Source organism: Salvelinus fontinalis, chromosome 28 (assembly GCF_029448725.1).
Source record: "Salvelinus fontinalis isolate EN_2023a chromosome 28, ASM2944872v1, whole genome shotgun sequence".
Taxonomy (NCBI): Eukaryota; Metazoa; Chordata; class Actinopteri; order Salmoniformes; family Salmonidae; genus Salvelinus; species Salvelinus fontinalis.
In genome coordinates this window covers 33,922,821-33,944,018 of record NC_074692.1, presented here as the reverse complement: position 1 = coordinate 33,944,018, position 21,198 = coordinate 33,922,821, and the positions used below count along the sequence as shown (strand labels likewise).

General features: G+C 46.9%; 1 protein-coding gene across 2 annotated transcripts in view; it reads right to left on the bottom strand.

The window, feature by feature from the left end:
* Positions 1-21,198, bottom strand: part of LOC129826622 (serine/arginine repetitive matrix protein 4-like) — a 131,580-nt gene that overhangs the window by 13,168 nt on the left and 97,214 nt on the right. For both annotated transcript variants that reach the window (XM_055887543.1, XM_055887544.1), the window contains 4 exons: positions 16,146-16,238; positions 11,363-11,443; positions 10,703-10,780; positions 2,404-2,490 (listed from right to left, as the gene is read on the bottom strand). In XM_055887543.1, coding sequence (XP_055743518.1) covers positions 2,404-2,490; positions 10,703-10,780; positions 11,363-11,443; positions 16,146-16,238 — 339 coding nt within the window. The remainder of the gene's footprint in view (positions 1-2,403; positions 2,491-10,702; positions 10,781-11,362; positions 11,444-16,145; positions 16,239-21,198) is intronic.

Below are 21,198 nucleotides of genomic sequence, written 5' to 3'. Positions count from 1 at the left end.
TCAGTCACACTCTGGCCTATCAGTCAGTCACACTCTGGCCTATCAGTCAGTCACACACTGGCCTATCAATCAGTCACATTCTGGCCTATCAGTCAGTCACACACTGGCCTATCAGTCAGTCACACTCTGGCCTATCAGTCAGTCAGTCAGTAACACCTCTGGCCTTTCAGTCACCTCTGGCCCTATCCGTCAGTCACACACTGGCCTTTCAGTCACCTCTGGCCCTATCAGTCGATCACACACTGGCATTTCAGTCACCTCTGGCCCTATCAGTCAGTCACACTCTGGCCTTTCATTCACCTCTGGCCCTATCAGTCGATCACACACTGGCCTTTCAGTCACCTATTGCCCTATCAGTCGATCACACACTGGCCTTTCAGTCACCTCTGGCCTATCCTTCACCGATGCCCTTTCAGTCAGTCACACATCTGGCCTTTTAGTCACCTCTGGCCTATCATTCACCTCTGGCCTTTCAGTCAGTCACACCTCTGGCCTTTCAGTCACCTCTGGCCTATCATTCACATTTGGCCTATCAGTCAGTCACACCTCTGGCCTTTCAGTCACCTCTGCCATATCAGTCAGTCACACACTCGCCTTTCAGTCAGTCACACACTGGCCTATCATTCACCTCTGGCTTTTCATTCAGTCACACCTCTGGCCTATCAGTCACCTCTGGCCTATCAGTTACCTCTGGCCTATCAGTCACCTCTGGCCTATCAGTCACCTCTGGCCTATCAGTCACCTCTGGCCTATCAGTCACCTCTGGCCTATCATTCACCTCTGGCCTATCAGTCACCTCTGGCTATCAGTCACCTCTGGCCTATTAGTCACCTCTGGCCTATCAGTCACCTCTGGCCTATCAGTCACCTCTGCCCTATCAGTCAGTCACACACTGGCCTTTCAGTCAGTCACACTCTGGCCTATCATTCACCTCTAGCCTATCAGTCACCTCTGGCCTTTGAGTCACCTCTGGCCTTTCAGTCACCTCTGGCCTTTCAGTCACCTCTGGCCTATCATTCACCTCTGGCCTTTCAGTCACCTCTGGCCTTTCAGTCACCTCTGGCCTTTCAGTCACCTCTGGCCTTTCAGTAACCTCTGGCCTATCATTCACCTCTGGCCTTTCAGTCATCTCTGGCCTTTCAGTAACCTCTGGCCTATCAGTCACCTCTGGCCTATCAGTCATCTCTGGCCTTTCAGTAACCTCTGGCCTATCAGTCACCTCTGGCCTATCATTCACCTCTGGCCTTTCAGTCACCTCTGGCCTATCAGTCACCTCTGGCCTTTCAGTAACCTCTGGCCTATCATTCACCTCTGGCCTTTCAGTCACCTCTGGCCTATCAGTCACCTCTGGCCTTTCAGTAACCTCTGGCCTATCATTCACCTCTGGCCTTTCAGTCACCTCTGGCCTATCATTCACCTCTGGCCTATCAGTCACCTCTGGCCTATCAGTCACCTCTGGCCTTTCAGTAACCTCTGGCCTATCAGTAACCTCTGGCCTATCAGTCATCTCTGGCCTTTCAGTCACCTCTGGCCTTTCAGTAACCTCTGGCCTATCAGTCACCTCTGGCCTATCAGTCACCTCTGGCCTATCATTCATCTCTGGCCTTTCAGTCACCTCTGGCCTATCAGTCACCTCTGGCCTATCAGTAACCTCTGGCCTATCATTCACCTCTGGCCTTTCAGTCACCTCTGGCCTATCAGTCACCTCTGGCCTATCATTCACCTCTGGCCTATCAGTAACCTCTGGCCTATCAGTCACCTCTGGCCTATCATTCACCTCTGGTCCATCAGTCATCTCTGGCCTTTCAGTAACCTCTGGCCTATCATTCACCTCTGGCCTATCAGTAACCTCTGGCCTATCATTCACCTCTGGCCTTTCAGTCACCTCTGGCCTATCATTCACCTCTGGCCTATCAGTAACCTCTGGCCTATCATTCACCTCTGGCCTTTCAGTCACCTCTGGCCCATCAGTCACCTCTGGCCTATCTTTCACCTCTGGTCCATCAGTCATCTCTGGCCTTTCAGTAACCTCTGGCCTATCATTCACCTCTGGCCTATCAGTAACCTCTGGCCTATCATTCACCTCTGGCCTTTCAGTCACCTCTGGCCTATCATTCACCTCTGGCCTATCAGTAACCTCTGGCCTATCATTCACTTCTGGCCTATCATTCACCTCTGGCCTATCAGTCACCTCTGGCCTGTCAGTCACCTCTGGTCCATCAGTCACCTCTGGTCCATCAGTCACCACTGGCCCATCAGTCACCTCTGGCCCATCAGTCACCACTTTGGCATGACCAGACCAGACTAGTCCAAACCAGATCGGGCCGAATGTCCGGGGATGGAAAGAAAAACAGGGTTCTGTCTCTGTGTGTGTGTGCGCACGTCTCAGTGGCTAGGACTTACCTGCTCTCGGTGCTGGAGGAGCGCCACGTGGAACTCTCAGACTCCGACCTCCGGTAGCGTCGTCTCCGGTGCATGTGCCTCCGTGAGCTGGAAGAGCAAACGAGAGGAGAGAGAAAGAACAGGGGATGAGGATCTTCTTAGTGGGGAAGAAATAGCCAGATGTTGCTGTGATGGATATTGGACTTGCTTACCCTTATACCTGTATATGCTACTTCCCTGATAATTGCCACCAAATTAAATCAATATATATATATTTTTAAATAAGACAAAGTCATGGAAAAACAATGACAGAAAAAGAAAAGAGAAAGGAGGAGAAGAGAAAAAGGAGGAGAGGAGAGCAGAGCAGAGGAGAAGAGAGGAGAAGAGGAGAGGAGAGCAGAGCAGAGAAGAAGAGAAGAGAAGAGAAGAGAGGAGGAGTGAAGAGAGGAGGAGATGAGAGCAGAGCAGAGCAGAGGAGAGCAGAGGAGAGGAGAGGAGAGGAGAGGAGAGGAGAGGAGAGGAGAGGAGAGGAGAGGAGAGGAGAGGAGAGGAGAGGAGAGGAGAGGAGAGGAGAGGAGAGGAGAAGAGAGCAGAGGAGAGGAGAGGAGAAGAGAGCAGTGGAGAGGAGAAGAGAGCAGACGAGAGCAGAGAAGAAGAGAGCAGAGGAGAGGAAAAGAGAGCAGAGGAGAGGAGAAGAGAGCAGAGGAGAGGAGAGGAGAAGAGAGCAGAGGAGAGGAGAAGAGAGCAGAGGAGAGTGGTCTGACATTCTGTAGCAGTCACACTATGTTCAACAACAATGCTCTGCGCTGCACTGTTCACTACAGAACAATTGGAAATATTGTTTATTCACAGCGTGAACTTGGATTCTCTTATTCTCTTTTGGGCCCTTTTTCTCTTTCATTGTAATTCTCGCTTTCAATCGTTTTTTTTCTCTATCGGAGTGGATGATTTGATAGTGCTTTCAGAACACAAAAGCAGTGTAGTTGTCCACACTGGTTGCTTCTCATCATGGATTGTTACTCTGGACCCTGATCTCTCTTTTGACGAACATATTAAGAACATTTCAAGGACAGCTTTTTTCCATCTTCGTAACATTGAAAAAATCTGAATCTTTCTTTCCAAAAATTATGCTGAAAAATCTATCCATGTCACTTCTAGATTACACTACTGCAATGCTCTACATTCCGGATACCCGAGTAAACCACTAAATAAGCTTCAGTTAGTGCTAAACATGGCTGCTAGAATCCTGACTAGAAATGTATCATATTAGTCCAGTGCTAGCCTCTCTACATTGGCTTCCTGTTAAGGCCTCTCCTGCAGACGACACTACAGTGGTAGGCTTGATTACCAACAACGACGAGACGGCCTACAGGGAGGAGGTGAGGGCCCTCGGAGTGTGGTGTCAGGAAAATAACCTCACACTCAACGTCAACAAAACAAAGGAGATGATCGTGGACTTCAGGAAACAGCAGAGGGAGCACCCCCCTATCCACATCAACGGGACAGTAGTGGAGAAGGTGGAAAGTTTTAAGTTCCTTGGCGTACACATCACGGACAAACTGAAATGGTCCACCCACACAGACAGCGTGGTGAAGAAGGCGCAGCAGCGCCTCTTCAACCTCAGGAGGCTGAAGAAATTCGGCTTGTCACCAAAAACACAATCGAGAGCATCCTGTAGCGCTGTATCACCGCCTGGTACGGAAACTGCTCCGCCCACAACCGTAAGGCTTTCCAGAGGGTAGTGAGGTCTGCACAACGCATCACCGGGGGCAAACTACCTGCCCTCCAGGACACCTACACCACCCGATGTCACAGGAAGGCCAAAAAGATCATCAAGGACAACAACCACCCGAGCCACTGCCTGTTCATCCCACTATCATCCAGAAGGCGAGGTCAGTACAGGTGCATCAAAGCGGGGACCGAGAGATTGAAAACAGCTTCTATCTCAAGGCGATCAGACTGTTAAACAGCCATCACTAACATTGAGAGGCTGCTGCCAACATACTGACTCAAATCTCTAGCCACTTTAATAATTAAACATTGGATGTAATAAATGTATCACTAGTCACTTTAAACTATGACACTTTATATAATGTTAACATACCCTACATTACTCATCTCATATGTATATACTGTACTCTATTCCATCTACTGCATCTTGCCTATGCCGTTCGGCCATCGCTCATCCATATATATTTTTATGTACATGTTCTTATTCATTCCTTTACACTTGTGTGTATAAGGTAGTTGTTGTGAAATTGTTAGATTGCTTGTTAGAAATTACTGCATGGTCGGAACTAGAAGCACAAGCATTTCGCTACACTCGTATTAACATCTGCTAACCATGTGTATGTGACAAATAAAATGTGATTCGATTTGATTTGAATATAGAGCTCCATTTAAAATGGAATGGTCTGCCGATCCATGTGAGAGACGCAGACTCGGTCTCGACCTTTAAGTCTTTACTGAAGACTCATCTCTTCAGTAGGTCCTATGATTGAGTGTAGTCTGGTCCAGGGGTGTGAAGGTGAACGGAAAGACACTGGAGCTACAAACCGCCCTTGCTGTCTCTGCATGGCCGGTTCCCCTCTCTCCACTGGTATTCTCTGCCTCTAACCCTATTACAGGGGCTGAGTCACTGGCTTACTGGTGCTCTTCCATGCCGTCCCTAGGAGGGGTGCATCACTTGAGTGGGTTGAGTCACTGACGTGATCTTCCTGTCAGGGTTGGTGCCGTGGGGGAGATCTTTGTGGGCTATACTCAGCCTTGTCTCAGGGTAGTAGGTTGGTGGTTGAAGATATCCCTCTAGTTGTGTTGGGGCTGTGCCTTGGCAAAGTGGGTGGGGTTATATCCTGCCTGTTTGGCCCTGTCCGGGTGAATCGTCGGACCTGGCCACAGTGTCCCCCTACCCCTCCTGTCTCAGCCATCAGTATTTATGTTGCAATAGTTTATGTGTTGGGGGGCTAGGGTCAGTCTGTTATATCTGGAGTATTTCTCCTGTCTCATCCGGTGTCCTGTGTGAATTTAAGTATGCTCCCTCTCATTCTCTCTCTCTTTTCCTCTCTATCTCTCTCTCTTTCTCTCTCTCTTCTCTCGGAGGACCTGAGCCCTGGGACCACGCCTCAGGACTGCCTGTCCTGATGACTCCTTGCAGTCCCCAGTCCACCTGGTCATGCTGCTGCTCCAGTTTCAACTGTTCTGCCTGCGGTTATGGAACCCTGACCTGTTCACTGGACGTGCTACCGTGTCCCGGACCTGCTGTTTTGGACCCTCTCTCTACCGCACCTGCTGTCTCTAACTCTGAATGATCGGCTATGAAAAGCCAACTGACATTTACTCCTGAGGTGCTGACCTGTTGTACCCTCTACAACCACTGATTATTATTATCTGACCCTGCAGGTCATCTATGAACGTTTGAACATCTGGCCATGTTCTGCTATAATCTCCACCCGGCAGAGCCAGAAGAGGACTGGCCACCCCTCAGAGCCTGGTTCCTCGGGAGTTTTTCCTAGCCACCGTGCTTCTACATCTGCATTGCTTGCTGCTTGGGGTTTTAGGCTGGGTTTCTGTACAGCACTTTGTGACATCGGCTGATGTAAAAAGAGCTTAATAAATAAATGTGATTGATTGATCTAAAGGAAGAGGGGTGCACAATTAGAATTCAAAGATGTTCAGTGACTAACATTTTCTCCTCCCAAAAGACCAAACCATTAAAATGTCTAACGTGTGCTATGATTTGGGGGCATATTTAGTTATTGTATATGTATAGCTAATAAACAAAGTACTACATTTCAATAACATTCCAACAATATGTATTGCACATTTTCAATGCAGACACATTAAACATGAGGATAAATAAATATGCAGCCTAATAATAAATAAAAGTAGGCCAATCATAAATGTTCTCATTTCAAGGAAAACAAGACTGCCTCTTCACAAAACAATAACCAAAGTGCCTGTTTCTGAAAAAAGTGATTTGATTTTTGAACAAATTAGAAACCACAAGTTTAATATTGATCTTACCTATTCTCTCCCAATTCTCCATCTCTCTTCTTTAGTGAGAGAAATGGGCTGTTTCTTGCCCTGCCAGTCATTTGAACCTTGGCTGGAGTGGAGTCAGTGCCATTCTCATGCACAAACAGTTGAAGTCGGAAGTTTACATACACCTGAGCCAAATACATTTAAGCTCAGTTTTTCACAATTCCTGACATTTAATCCTAGTAAAAAATTCCCTGTCTTTGGTCAGTTAGGATCACCACTTTATTTTAAGAATGTGAAATGTCAGAACAATAGTAGAGAGAATGATTTATTTCAGCCTTTATTTCTTTCATCATATTCCCAGTGGGTCAGAAGTTTACATACAGTACACTCAATTAGTATTTGTCAGTATTGCCTTTAAATTGTTTAATTTGGGACAAATGTTTCGAGTAGCCTTCCACAAGCTTCCCACAATAAGTTGGGTGAATTCTGGCCCATTTCTCCTGACAGAGCTGGTGTAACTGAGTCAGGTTTGTAGGCCTCCTTGCTCGCACATGCTTTTTCAGTTCTGCCCACAAATTTTCTATACAATTGAGGTCAGGGCTTTTTGATGGCCACTCCAATACCTTGACTTTGTTGTCCTTAAGCCATTTTGCCACAACTTTGGGAGTATGCTTGCGGTCATTGTCCATTTGAAAGACCAATTTGCGACGAAGCTTTAACTTCCTGACTGATGTTTTGAGATGTTGCTTTAATATATCCATATCATTTTCCTACCTCATGATGTCATCTATTTTGTGAAGTGCACCAGAACCGACTGCAGCAAAGCACCCCTACAACATGATGCTGCCACCCCCGTGCTTCACGGTTGGGATGGTGTTCTTCAGCTTGCACGCATCCCACTTTTTCCTCCAAACACAATGATGGTCATTATGGCCAAACAGTTCTATTTTTGTTTCATCAGACCAGAGGACATTTCTCCAAAAAAGTACGATCTTTGTCCCCATGTGCAGTTACAAACCGTAGTCTGGCTTTTTATGGCGGTTTTGGAGCAGTGGCTTCTTCCTTGCTGAGCGGCCTTTCAGGTTATGTCAAGATAGGACTTGTTTAACTCAAATCAAATCAAATGTATTTATATAGCCCTTCTTACGTCAGCTGATATATTTAATCAAAAACAGCAAGCAATGCAGGTGTAGAAGCACCTGCATTGCAGGTGTGGATATAGATACTTTTGTACCTGTTTCCTCCAGCATCTTCACAAGGTCCTTTGCTGTTGTTCTGGGATTTATTTTCACTTTTCGCACCAAAGTACGTTCATCTCTAGGAGACAGAACGCGTCTTCTTCCTGAGCGGTATTACGGCTGTGTGGGCCCATGGTGTTTATACTTGCATACTATTGTTTGTACAGATGAACGTCGTACCTTCAGGCATTAGAAAATTGCTCCCAAGGATGAACCAGACTTGTGGAAGTCTGAATGATTTTTATGAGGTCTTGGCGGATTTCTTCTGATTCCCATGATGTCAAGCAAAGAGGCACTCTTTGAAGGTAGGCTGGAAATACATCCACAGGTACACCTCCAATTGACTCAAATTATGTCAATTAGCATATCAGAAGCTTCGAAAGCCATGACATCATTTTCTGGAATTTTCCAAGCCGTTTAAAGGCACAGTCAACTTAGTGTATTTAAACTTCTGACCCACTGGAATTGTGAAATAGTGAATTATAAGTGAAATAATCTGTCTGTAAACAATTGTTGGAAAAACGACTTGTGTCATGCACGAAGTAGATGTCTTAACCGACTTGCCAAAACTATGTTTGTTAACAAGAAATTTGTGGAGTGGTTTAAAAATGAGTCTTAATGACTCCAACCTAAGTGTATGTCAACTTCCGACTTCAACTGTATGAAGGTGCTCATTGGTGAGTCTAGAAAGGTACTTATTGTTAATGATGTTCATAGTGGAGAAAGAAGACTCACAACTGTGTGTGGAGCCAAACATGTTCAAGGTGTGTAGTGCTACTTTGGTTAGACCAGGGAAAACAGTCTCAGACACAGTCAGAAAGGGTCATGATCAGTTAGTTGGTTAGACCAGGGTAAACAGTCTCAGAAACAGCCTGCAGCCAGAAAGGGCCATGATCAGTTAGTTGAAAGTTCTCTCTTAGTGCAACATTTTTTGCAGATGGATCTCTGTAGAGATCCAGCATGTGCCCAGTTGAAGGTCTGTGTCACCTCCTCTGAAAATCCCCTGACATCTGTGATGAGGAATGGATTCTCAATTAGAAGAAGGAGCTGCTGTCCAAGGCTGAAGCTGTCAAAGCAATTTCTGCATTTTCATGTTAGCTTATCTATGAAGTCAACATGAGGAGAAACATCTCTCTCACCCTGAATCTGTTCCTGCACTTTTGGGAAGTGTGCACAGTCTCCTTGAAGATCTTCCTTGAACACTTCCAGTTTCCTCTGGAAGGAGCGGACAGATGTCATCAAATCACAAACTGAATTGTTCTTGCCCTGTAGTTTCATATTGAGCTCATTAAGGTGTGATGTGATGTCTACGAAAGTGGAAACTGTTGCCTTCTGACTCTTGAGCTGTACTAGGGAAGCTGTTATTTCCTTTCGAATGGACCAAAAGCGTTCCAACACCCTGCCTTCACTGAGCCATCTTACGTTGTTGTGCAGCTGTAGGTCATTTGCATTTGCCTCAACTTCTTTCAGGAATTCTCTCAGCAGGACAATGTTGATGAGATGAGGATGCCCTGAGGAAGTTGATGAGTTTCATCATTGTATTCATCACTTCAGCATACTCTTCTGACAGATGGCGCACAGGACAGACTGATGAATGATGCAGTGGTAAGCTGTGAGATCAGGATTGTCCTCTTTCAGCCGTGCCACAGCTCCTCTCTCTCTTCCCCGTCTGAGGTGATAGAGACCACTTGTTTTAGGTCTGTCCCCCTCTTTCTCAGCATCTCCTTTATGGCCATGTCTATGTCCTTTCCTCTTGTATGTGTCTCGAGTGGTGTTACACCTAACAGGTCTTCACAGAATTTCTTCTTCTCTGTGTGATAAAATCTAACATACACTAGAAGCTGGGCATTAACACTCACATCAGTAGATTCATCAACAGCTAATGCTACGCATGGTGCACATGGTTCACTCCGTATAGCTTCATCAAGCTGTGTTAAAACACCCTCTGTTAGTATTTTACTCTTTTCTTGCTGTTGTTGTACGTTGACATTGGGATTTGTTTGATCTTTTCACAGAGCTCGTCTTTTTGTTTACCGTCAAGTAAAGTTTCAGCGACAGCGTTCATGCACTCCATCACCACTCCCCCGTCAATAAATGGCTTTTGGTGTTGACCCAAAATCCAAGCTATTTTTTAGTGAACATTCGTTTGCACATTGTTGGGCAGTGAATGCATGGGAGAGGACTCTGGTGGACCGATCATACTGGGCTTTGAGTTAGTTTATTTTCCATGCCCTCACCTCAGACTGATGTGGATATGTTTGCTCAAAAGATCTGTGCATAGTGGCGCTTCACGTTGGAACTTTTTATTAGAGCCAAGGCAGAGCGGTTGGACACTCGCTGCGGGAAGGATAAAGGCATATTTGTCTGTCCACTCCTCTTTGAAAGCTTGATTTTCTGTATCGACTTTCCTGACTTTTGTGCAGGCCATTCTAAAATTTCTCCTTTCGCTTCCGTTTTTGCTTCTCTCGCTGTCTCTCTCTCTCTAACGACATCAGTCTCCTAACATGCATTGTAAACATTCGCTTCGATTGGCTGAGTTTCATGAAGTGATTTAAATAACGCACGTGATTGGACAACACACAGTAGTATGGGGAGCTGTCTGGGACCTTCCCAGCAGCGCTGAGCCAGCGCAGTATGTGTACATTGAAAAAAAGGGTTGCTTCATGAGTATTTAATTTCGCAATTATTTATGAGAAATGTGTCGAGGTCCAGATAGAACCTTCCGCCAATTGTGCTCTAAAGGATCATGTTCATATTTCCTCACAGCTTCTGGTCGTAGCAGAAGGATGGCTTACTACAGTGGTACCCACATTTTTTCGGTTACTGTACCACCAACCAAATTTTGCTCTTCCTGAGTACCCCTGAAGTACCCCGTCATGTGCATTTTACCAGCAGGCGTATGGTAAAATGCAGTCTTCTGAAGTACGCCCTGTGAATAGGCCAAGAAGGCCCATGGGTCCTAGTACCCCCCGTTTGGGAAATATTGGCTTATAATAGCAGGAGAGGGGAAAGGATGGCTCGAAGAGAGATTGGGCTGTGGAAAATGTACTGTGATGGAAAGATATATGTTCCTGAATTGAGGAAAAATCACATTGACCAACCTTTTCTTGCGCTTTCGATCATCCTTCCTCTTATGTTTCAAACTAGAAGAGCTGTGCTTTGTCTTTTTAGAGGTGTACCTGGAAAAAAAATGATCTGTTATTGTTGTTGCTGACACTTCCACTAGTTCTTTGCCATTTATTTGAGGGTGAGGCCTGCTATTAAAATTAACTCAGCCACTGCCCTCCAACATCATACATTAGTGATGTAATAGATCAGTTGGAGTATAATAATATATATTTTTTGTTATTGCCAAAGTAATCTTGCGTGCCAGACCCATAGGGTGTCTTCTGGTGAAATACATTTATCGTCAAAGTAACTCATTTCAATACTGATCAACAACAACATTACGATGCAGGAAGTAGCTACCTGTGGCATTTCACAGTATGACATGATACAGGAAGTAGCTACCAGGCCATTTGACATTATGATATGAAACAGGAAGTAGCTACCTGTGGCGTTTCACAGTATGACATGATACAGGAAGTAGCTACCAGTGCCGTTTGACATTATGATATGAAACAGGAAGTAGCTACCTGTGGCGTTTCACAGTATGACATGATACAGGAAGTAGCTACCAGTGTCGTTTCACATTATGATATGAAACAGGAAGTAGCTACCAGTGCCGTTTGACATTATGATATGAAACAGGAAGTAGCTACCTGTGACGTTTGCTTTTCTTAGAGCTCTTCTTCTTCTTCTTTTTCTTCTTCCTCACCGGAGACAGACTGTAGTACGGAGACCTATGACAGGAACCACAAAAAAACAGTATGACCACACACACACACACAAACACACACACACGCACACACCATTATCTAAAAGCACTCTTCTATAAAAGCTGATAATATCCCTCTCTCTCTGTGTGCGTCTCTAAAATGTCAGTTTGCTCAGAGAACAGTTAGAACATGTCTAAAAATAGACCCATCGCACTAGGCCACCATAGATCTGGTTTCACTAGGCCACCATAGATCTGGTTTCACTAGGCCACCATAAATCTGGTTTCACTAGGCCACCATAGATCTGGTTTCACTAGGCCACCATAGATCTGGTTTCACTAGGCCACCATAGATCTGGTTTCACTAGGCCACCATAGATCTGGTTTCACTAGGCCACCATAGATCTGGTTTCACTAGGCCACCATAGATCTGGTTTCACTAGGCCACCATAGATCTGGTTTCACTAGGCCACCATAGATCTGGTTTCACTAGGCCACCATAGATGTGGTTTCACTAGGCCACCATAGATCTGGTTTCACTAGGCCACCATAGATGTGGTTTCACTAGGCCACCATAGATGTGGTTTCACTAGGCCACCATAGATCTGGTTTCACTAGGCCACCATAGATGTGGTTTCACTAGGCCACCATAGATCTGGTTTCACTAGGCCACCATAAATCTGGTTTCACTAGGCCACCATAAATCTGGTTTCACTAGGCCACCATAGATCTGGTTTCACTAGGCCACCATAGATCTGGTTTCACTAGGCCACCATAGATCTGGTTTCACTAGGCCACCATAAATCTGGTTTCACTAGGCCACCATAAATCTGGTTTCACTAGGCCACCATAGATCTGGTTTCACTAGGCCACCATAGATCTGGTTTCACTAGGCCACCATAGATCTGGTTTCACTAGGCCACCATAAATCTGGTTTCACTAGGCCACCATAAATCTGGTTTCACTAGGCCACCATAGATCTGGTTTCACTAGGCCACCATAGATCTGGTTTCACTAGGCCACCATAGATCTGGTTTCACTAGGCCACCATAAATCTGGTTTCACTAGGCCACCATAAATCTGGTTTCACTAGGCCACCATAGATCTGGTTTCACTAGGCCACCATAGATCTGGTTTCACTAGGCCACCATAGATCTGGTTTCACTAGGCCACCATAGATCTGGTTTCACTAGGCCACCATAGATCTGGTTTCACTAGGCCACCATAGATCTGGTTTCACTAGGCCACCATAGATGTGGTTTCACTAGGCCACCATAGATCTGGTTTCACTAGGCCACCATAGATGTGGTTTCACTAGGCCACCATAGATGTGGTTTCACTAGGCCACCATAAATCTGGTTTCACTAGGCCACCATAGATCTGGTTTCACTAGGCCACCATAGATCTGGTTTCACTAGGCCACCATAGATCTGGTTTCACTAGGCCACCATAGATCTGGTTTCACTAGGCCACCATAGATCTGGTTTCACTAGGCCACCATAGATCTGGTTTCACTAGGCCACCATAGATCTGGTTTCACTAGGCCACCATAGATCTGGTTTCACTAGGCCACCATAGATCTGGTTTCACTAGGCCACCATAGATCTGGTTTCACTAGGCCACCATAGATCTGGTTTCACTAGGCCACCATAGATCTGGTTTCACTAGGCCATCATAGATCTGGTTTCACTAGGCCACCATAGATCTGGTTTCACTAGGCCCCCATAAATCTGGTTTCACTAGGCCACCATAGATCTGGTTTCACTAGGCCACCATAGATCTGGTTTCACTAGGCCACCATAAATCTGGTTTCACTAGGCCACCATAAATCTGGTTTCACTAGGCCACCATAAATCTGGTTTCACTAGGCCACCATAAATCTGGTTTCACTAGGCCACCATAGATCTGGTTTCACTAGGCCACCATAAATCTGGTTTCACAAGGCCACCATAGTGCTGGTTTCACTAGGCCATCATAGTGCTGGTTTCACTAGGCCACCATAAATCTGGTTTCACAAGGCCACCATAGTGCTGGTTTCACTAGGCCACCATAAATCTGGTTTCACTAGGCCACCATAAATCTGGTTTCACTAGGCCACCATAAATCTGGTTTCACTAGGCCACCATAAATCTGGTTTCACTAGGCCATCATAGTGCTGGTTTCACTAGGCCATCATAGTGCTGGTTTCACTAGGCCACCATAAATCTGGTTTCACAAGGCCACCATAGTGCTGGTTTCACTACGCCACCATAAATCTGGTTTCACAAGGCCACCATAGATCTGGTTTCACTAGGCCACCATAAATCTGGTTTCACTAGGCCACCATAAATCTGGTTTCACAAGGCCACCATAAATCTGGTTTCACTAGGCCACCATAAATCTGGTTTCACTAGGCCACCATAAATCTGGTTTCACTAGGCCACCATAGATCTGGTTTCACTAGGCCACCATAAATCTGGTTTCACAAGGCCACCATAGTGCTGGTTTCACTAGGCCATCATAGTGCTGGTTTCACTAGGCCACCATAAATCTGGTTTCACTAGGCCACCATAGTGCTGGTTTCACTAGGCCACCATAAATCTGGTTTCACTAGGCCACCATAAATCTGGTTTCACTAGGCCACCATAAATCTGGTTTCACTAGGCCACCATAAATCTGGTTTCACTAGGCCATCATAGTGCTGGTTTCACTAGGCCATCATAGTGCTGGTTTCACTAGGCCACCATAAATCTGGTTTCACAAGGCCACCATAGTGCTGGTTTCACTAGGCCACCATAAATCTGGTTTCACAAGGCCACCATAGATCTGGTTTCACTAGGCCACCATAAATCTGGTTTCACTAGGCCACCATAAATCTGGTTTCACTAGGCCACCATAGATCTGGTTTCACTAGGCCACCATAGTGCTGGTTTCACTAGGCCACCATAAATCTGGTTTCACTAGGCCACCATAAATCTGGTTTCACTAGGCCACCATAGATCTGGTTTCACTAGGCCACCATAGATCTGGTTTCACTAGGCCACCATAGATCTGGTTTCACTAGGCCATCATAGTGCTGGTTTCACTAGGCCATCATAGTGCTGGTTTCACTAGGCCATCATAGATCTGGTTTCACTAGGCCATCATAGTGCTGGTTTCACTAGGCCATCATAGTGCTGGTTTCACTAGGCCACCAGAGTGCTGGTTTCACTAGGTCACCATAGATCTGGTTTCACTAGGCCACCAGAGTGCTGGTTTCACTAGGCCACCATAGTGATGGTTTCACTAGGCCACCATAGATGTGGTTTCACTAGGCCACCATAGATGTGGTTTCACTAGGCCACCATAGATCTGGTTTCACTAGGCCACCATAGATCTGGTTTCACTAGGCCACCATAGTGCTGGTTTCACTAGGCCACCATAGATCTGGTTTCACTAGGCCACCATAAATCTGGTTTCACTAGGCCACCATAGATCTGGTTTCACTAGGCCACCATAGATCTGGTTTCACTAGGCCACCATAAATCTGGTTTCACTAGGCCACCTTAGATCTGGTTTCACTAGGCCACCATAAATCTGGTTTCACTAGGCCACCATAGATCTGGTTTCACTAGGCCACCATAGTGCTGGTTTCACTAGGCCACCAGAGTGCTGGTTTCACTAGGCCACCATAGATCTGGTTTCACTAGGCCACCATAGATCTGGTTTCACTAGGCCACCATAGTGCTGGTTTCACTAGGCCACCATAGATCTGGTTTCACTAGGCCACCATAGTGCTGGTTTCACTAGGCCACCATAGATCTGGTTTCACTAGGCCACCATAGATCTGGTTTCACTAGGCCACCATAGTGCTGGTTTCACTAGGCCACCATAGATCTGGTTTCACTAGGCCACCATAGTGCTGGTTTCACTAGGCCACCATAGATCTGGTTTCACTAGGCCACCATAGATGTGGTTTCACTAGGCCACCATAGATCTGGTTTCACTAGGCCACCATAGATCTGGTTTCACTAGGCCACCATAGATCTGGGTTCACTAGGCCACCATAGATCTGGTTTCACTAGGCCACCATAGATCTGGTTTCACTAGGCCACCATAGATCTGGGTTCACTAGGCCACCATAGTGCTGGTTTCACTAGGCCACCATAAATCTGGTTTCACTAGGCCACCATAGATCTGGTTTCACTAGGCCACCATAGTGCTGGTTTCACTAGGCCACCATAGATCTGGTTTCACTAGGCCACCATAGATCTGGGTTCACTAGGCCACCATAGTGCTGGTTTCACTAGGCCACCATAGATCTGGTTTCACTAGGCCACCATAGATCTGGTTTCACTAGGCCACCATAGATCTGGTTTCACTAGGCCACCATAGTGCTGGTTTCACTAGGCCACCATAGATCTGGTTTCACTAGGCCACCATAGATGTGGTTTCACTAGGCCACCATAGATCTGGTTTCACTAGGCCACCATAGATCTGGTTTCACTAGGCCACCATAGATCTGGGTTCACTAGGCCACCATAGATCTGGTTTCACTAGGCCACCATAGATCTGGTTTCACTAGGCCACCATAGATCTGGGTTCACTAGGCCACCATAGTGCTGGTTTCACTAGGCCACCATAAATCTGGTTTCACTAGGCCACCATAGATCTGGTTTCACTAGGCCACCATAGTGCTGGTTTCACTAGGCCACCATAGATCTGGTTTCACTAGGCCACCATAGTGCTGGTTTAATTTATGAACTGACCTTTCCCTCTTCCTCTTTCGCTCCGATTTCCTCCTCTTCTTCTTCCCCTTGGAAGCGTGGGGCCGAGGGGAAAGATCGCTATCAAACAACACACTGCAACAGGAGAGAGACAGGGATGGGCAAGGTTACTGATTTGTTCTCCTCAGGGAGACTAAGGTTTCTGCAGTACTGTATGACCTATATACAGGGACTCAGTATGCTAACAGCATTGCCGATCAACTATATTTGGGGCCACACAGGAATGACTATAAAATCCAGTCATTTTAATAATTTACACCTGTCTCCCCAGGAATAAAGTTCCAACGTGACCAACTGACAAAAATGTAGGATACATGTTCGCTTGAAGCTCAGACACACCAATAAGTTTGCCGAGAGTACTTAGCACCTCTGAACCATGCCGGCAGTCAAAGTCTTTTGTGTTCACACAGCAAAGACCTTGAAGTCGTCAGACACTCAACCTTGATAAAATGCTCCAAACCAGAAGACGGCAATAGCATTGTTTCGCGATGCATATCCATGCGTATTGCTTGTGGTCTAGATTCCAAGCTATCTGCGCTTTATCTATTTTATACAAAGCCCTTGTTGTTACTAGCCAGATGGCCACAGCTAGATACCTACAATTTATTTCACTCTCCATACTCCTATACTGCCAGTGCCAGCCCATAGCCAGATGTTTAGCTAGTCTGTGGTGAATCAAGGGCTATATCTATTCTTAGTTCTACATTTTTTGAATGGGGCATGCTTTTTTAAGATGTTGAAGAAAGCACTTTTAAAGAATAACCAGGCATCCTCTACTGACGGAATGAGGTCAATATCCTTCCAGGATACCCGGGCCAGGTCGATTGTAAAGGCCCGGGCCAGGTCGATTAGAAAGGCCCGGGCCAGGTCGATTAGAAAGGCCCGGGCCAGGTCGATTAGAAAGGCCCGGGCCAGGTCGATTAGAAAGGCCTGCTTGCTGAAGTGTTTTAGGGAGTGGTTGACAGTGATGAGGGGTGGTCGTTTGACCGTGGACCCATTACGCACGCAGGCAATGAGGCAGTGATCGCTGATATCCTGGTCGAAGACAGCAGAGGTGTATTTAGAGGGCAGGTTGGTCAGGATGATATCTATGAGGGTGCCAGAGTTTACAGATTTAGGGTTGTACCTGGTAGGTTTCATGATAATTTGTGTGAAATTGAGGGCATCTAGCTTAGTATGTAGGACGGCTCTCACCTCTCTCTAACTCTCTCTTTCCCTCTCCCCACCTCCCTCTCCAGCTCCAGCATTAGTCAGTTTCTCTCAATTCAACGGGGCTTTATTGGCATGGGAAACGTGTTACAGTTCAATTGGGCATTTTATTGATTTATTGAACTTTTTTTAAACTAGGCAAGTCAGCTAAGAACAAATTCTTATTTTACAATGACGGCCTACGTGGAGAAAACCCTCCCCTAACCCGATGACGCTGGGCCAATTGTTGCCCGCCATATGGGACTCCCGAACACGGCCGGTTGTGATACAGCCCAGGATCGAACCAGGGACTGTAGTGACGTCTCTAGCACTGAGATGCAGAGCCTTAGACCGCTGCACCACTCATTTCCCATGTTTATTGGCATGAGAAACGTGTTTACATTGCCAAAGCAAGGCTGGGAGGTTTTCTGCTTCTCTCTCTCTCTCTCTCTCTCTCTCTCTCTCTCTCTGGGACGTCAAACGGGTGTCCTGACTCTCTGTGGTCACTAAAGATCCCATGGCACTTATCGTTAGAGTAGGGGTGGTAACCCTGGTGTCCTGGTTAAATTCCCAATCTGGCCCTCAAACCATCACGGTCATCTAATCATCCCCAGTTTACAATTGTCTCAGTCATCCCCCTCCTCTCCCCTGTAACTATTCCCCAGATCGTTACTATAAATGAGAATGTGTTACCTGGTAAAATAAGGGTGAAATACAAATAAAAAATAAAAATGGTGTCAAAAAGTCCATCCCACCTGAACAGGCTGACATTCCAGGTGTTTCTTCATGTTCTTACACTGAAACGGTATTATCCTCATTTTCATCATTTCAGTGTTATTTCAACCTCATAGTCTGGAAATAGTTTTTTTTTTTTTTGTTCTTATTTTTATTTTATTTTACAGGAAAATCTCGTTTTTGACTGTACTGTACATATTAAAGGTTAGGATTGGGGACTGGTAATCTAATCCTAGATCTGTAGTTAAGATTAATTTCTGGTTCGGCAATAAAGCATGATATGGTGATTGAATAAAATAAAGATGGATGAAACAGTCATAGAGATTTGTCGTATTCGCTCCAACTGTAGTAACGTTGTCCTTGAGAATCAACAGCTAATCCAAAAGGTAGCTAGCTATATGAACAACATTAGCTAGACATCTACAGAAACGACCGCAGTCAGAGACAATTTCCATAGACTGTCACGAGAGATGAATCTGAGGTGAGGCGGTTGATGTCAGTGGTTTCGCCATCATAGCCCTCTATCTTTCAATGAGCGGTTTGGTTTAGCTCCTCTCCTCTCTCCTTAGCTCTCTGACCTTCAGGGAACAGCCATGATAAACAGACCTCTGATGGAGGCCATTACTTCAAGCTGTCAGCTAGTGGTACACAGAGATAGGACAAGGTTACGTGGCTTGCTCAAGGGCACATTGGCAGACTTTTCAACACGTTGTCTCTGGGTTTCAAACCAGCAACCTTTCAGTTATTTTGCCCAACACTCTTAAACGGTAGAGTACCTATCACCCCCCAGGTTTACTGCTTCCCTTCCCACTAGCGTCCCCGGGCTGTCAAATGAAAACACTCAGTACAGAATCAGGCAAGGATGGGCATAGGAGTTTTTCCTCACTGTGTGACCTGCCCAAAAACTCCTGGCCTTAGTCATTAATCAAATCACATTTTTTTACTTCTAAGAAATTAAAAGTTCTCCACCATGAATAATTGATTTGATCCAGATTATTTTAATGTGTAAAATATGTTATAATAATCATCAGAAGAACATCAGAGACTGTTTTATGTTGCTCATTTGCTCTCTCTCTCTCTCTCTCTCCCCTGCTCTCCTCTCTCCTTTCTCTTCCCCTGCTCTCCTCTCTCTTCCCCGCTCTCCTCTCTCTCTCCCGCTCTCCTCTCTCTCTCTCCCCTGCTCTCCTCTCACTCCCCTACTCGCCTCTCTCTCTCTCTCCCTTGCTCTCCCCTCTCTCCCCTGCTCTCCTCTCTCTCCCCCGCTCTCCTCTCTCTCCCCTGCTCTCCTCTCTCTCCCCGCTCTCCTCTCTCTCCCCCGCTCTCCTCTCTCTCCCCTGCTCTCCTCTCTCTCCCCTGCTCTCCTCTCTCCCCTGCTCCCCTCTCTCTTCCCTGCTCCCCTCTTCCTCTCTCCCCCTCCCCTCCCCTCTCTCTCTCTGCTCTCCTCTCTCTCTGCTCCCCTCTCTCTCCCCTGCTCCCCTCTTCCTCTCTCCCCCTCCCCTCCCCTCACTCTCTGCTCTCCTCTCTCTCCCCTGCTCCCCTCTCTCTCCCCTGCTCTCCTCTCTCTCCCCTGCTCCCCTCTTCCTCTCTCCCCCTCCCCTCCCCTCTCTCTCTGCTCTCCTCTCTCTCCCCTGCTCCCCTCTCTCTCCCCTGCTCTCCTCTCTCCCCCTGCTCTCCTCTCTCTACTCTCTCTCCCCCCTGCTCTCCTCCCTCACTCTCCTCTCTCTCCCCCACTCTCCTCTCTCTCCCCCCTGCTCTCCTCTCCCCCCCCCCTCTCTCTCTCTCCCCCTCTCTCTCTCCCCCTCTCTCTCCCCCGCTCTCTCTCCCCCGCTCTCCTCTCTCCCCCGCTCTCCTCTCTCTCCCCCCTGCTCTCCTCTCTCTCCCCCTCTCTCTCTCCCCCTCTCTCTCTCCCCCTCTCTCTCTCCCCCGCTCTCCTCTCTCCCCCACTCTCCTCTCTCTCCCCCCTGCTCTCCTCTCTCTCCCCCCCTCTCTCTCCCCTTCTCTCTCTCCCCCCCTCTCTCTCTCCCCCGCTCTCCTCTCTCTCCCCTGCTCTCCTCTCTCCCCCGCTCTACTCTCTCTCCCCTTCTCTCTCTCTCCCCCTCTCTCTCTCCCCCGCTCTCCTCTCTCTCCCCCGCTCTCCTCTCTCCCCCGCTCTCCTCTCTCCCCCGCTCTCCTCTCTCACTCTCCTCTCTCCCCCCTGCTCTCCTCTCTCTCCCCCTCTCTTTCTCTCCCCCTCTCTCTCTCTCCCCCTCTCTATCTCTCCCGCTCTCTCTCTCCCCCGCTCTACTCTCTCTCCCCCGCTCTCCTCTCTCACTCTCCTCTCTCTCCCCCACTCTCCGCTCTCTCCCCCACTCTCCTCTCTCTCCCCCCTGCTCTCCTCTCTCTCCCCCTCTCTCTCTCTCTCTCCCCCTCTCTCTCTCTCTCTCTCTCTCCCCTGCTCTCCTCTCTCTCCCCTGCTCTCCTCTCTCTCCCCATCTCTCTCTCTCTCCCCCTCTCTCTCTCTCCCCTGCTCTCCTCTCTCTCCCCCTGCTCTCCTCTCTCTCTCTGCTAATCTAATAAAATAAAACAAAATGAAAGTTTATTGGTCGCGAAAACAGATTTTCAGATGTTATTGCAGGTGAAGCGAAATGCTTGTGTTTCTAGCTCCAACAGGGCTGTAATACATAGCAATAAAAAAAATACACACATAATCCCCCCCGCCCAAAAGTAAATAAGATATGATGTGCCATAACTAGAATATACTGAATAAAAATATAAGCGGAACATGTAAAGTGTTGGTCCCATGTTTCATCAGCTGAAATAAAAGATCCAAGAAAATGTCCACATTTCTAAAATGTGTTTTACAAATTTGTTTACATCCCTGTTAGTGAGCATATCTCCCATTTGCCAACATAATTCACCCACCTGACAGGTGTGGCAAATCAAGAAGCGGATTAAACAGCATGATCATCACACAGGTGCACCTTGTGTTGTGGACAATAAAAAGCCACTCTAAAATGTGCCGTTTTTGTCACACAACACAATGCCACAGATGTCTCAAGTTTTGAGGGAGTGTGCAATTGGCATAGTGACTGAAGGAATGTTTACCAGAGCTGTTGCCAGAGAATTTTAATGT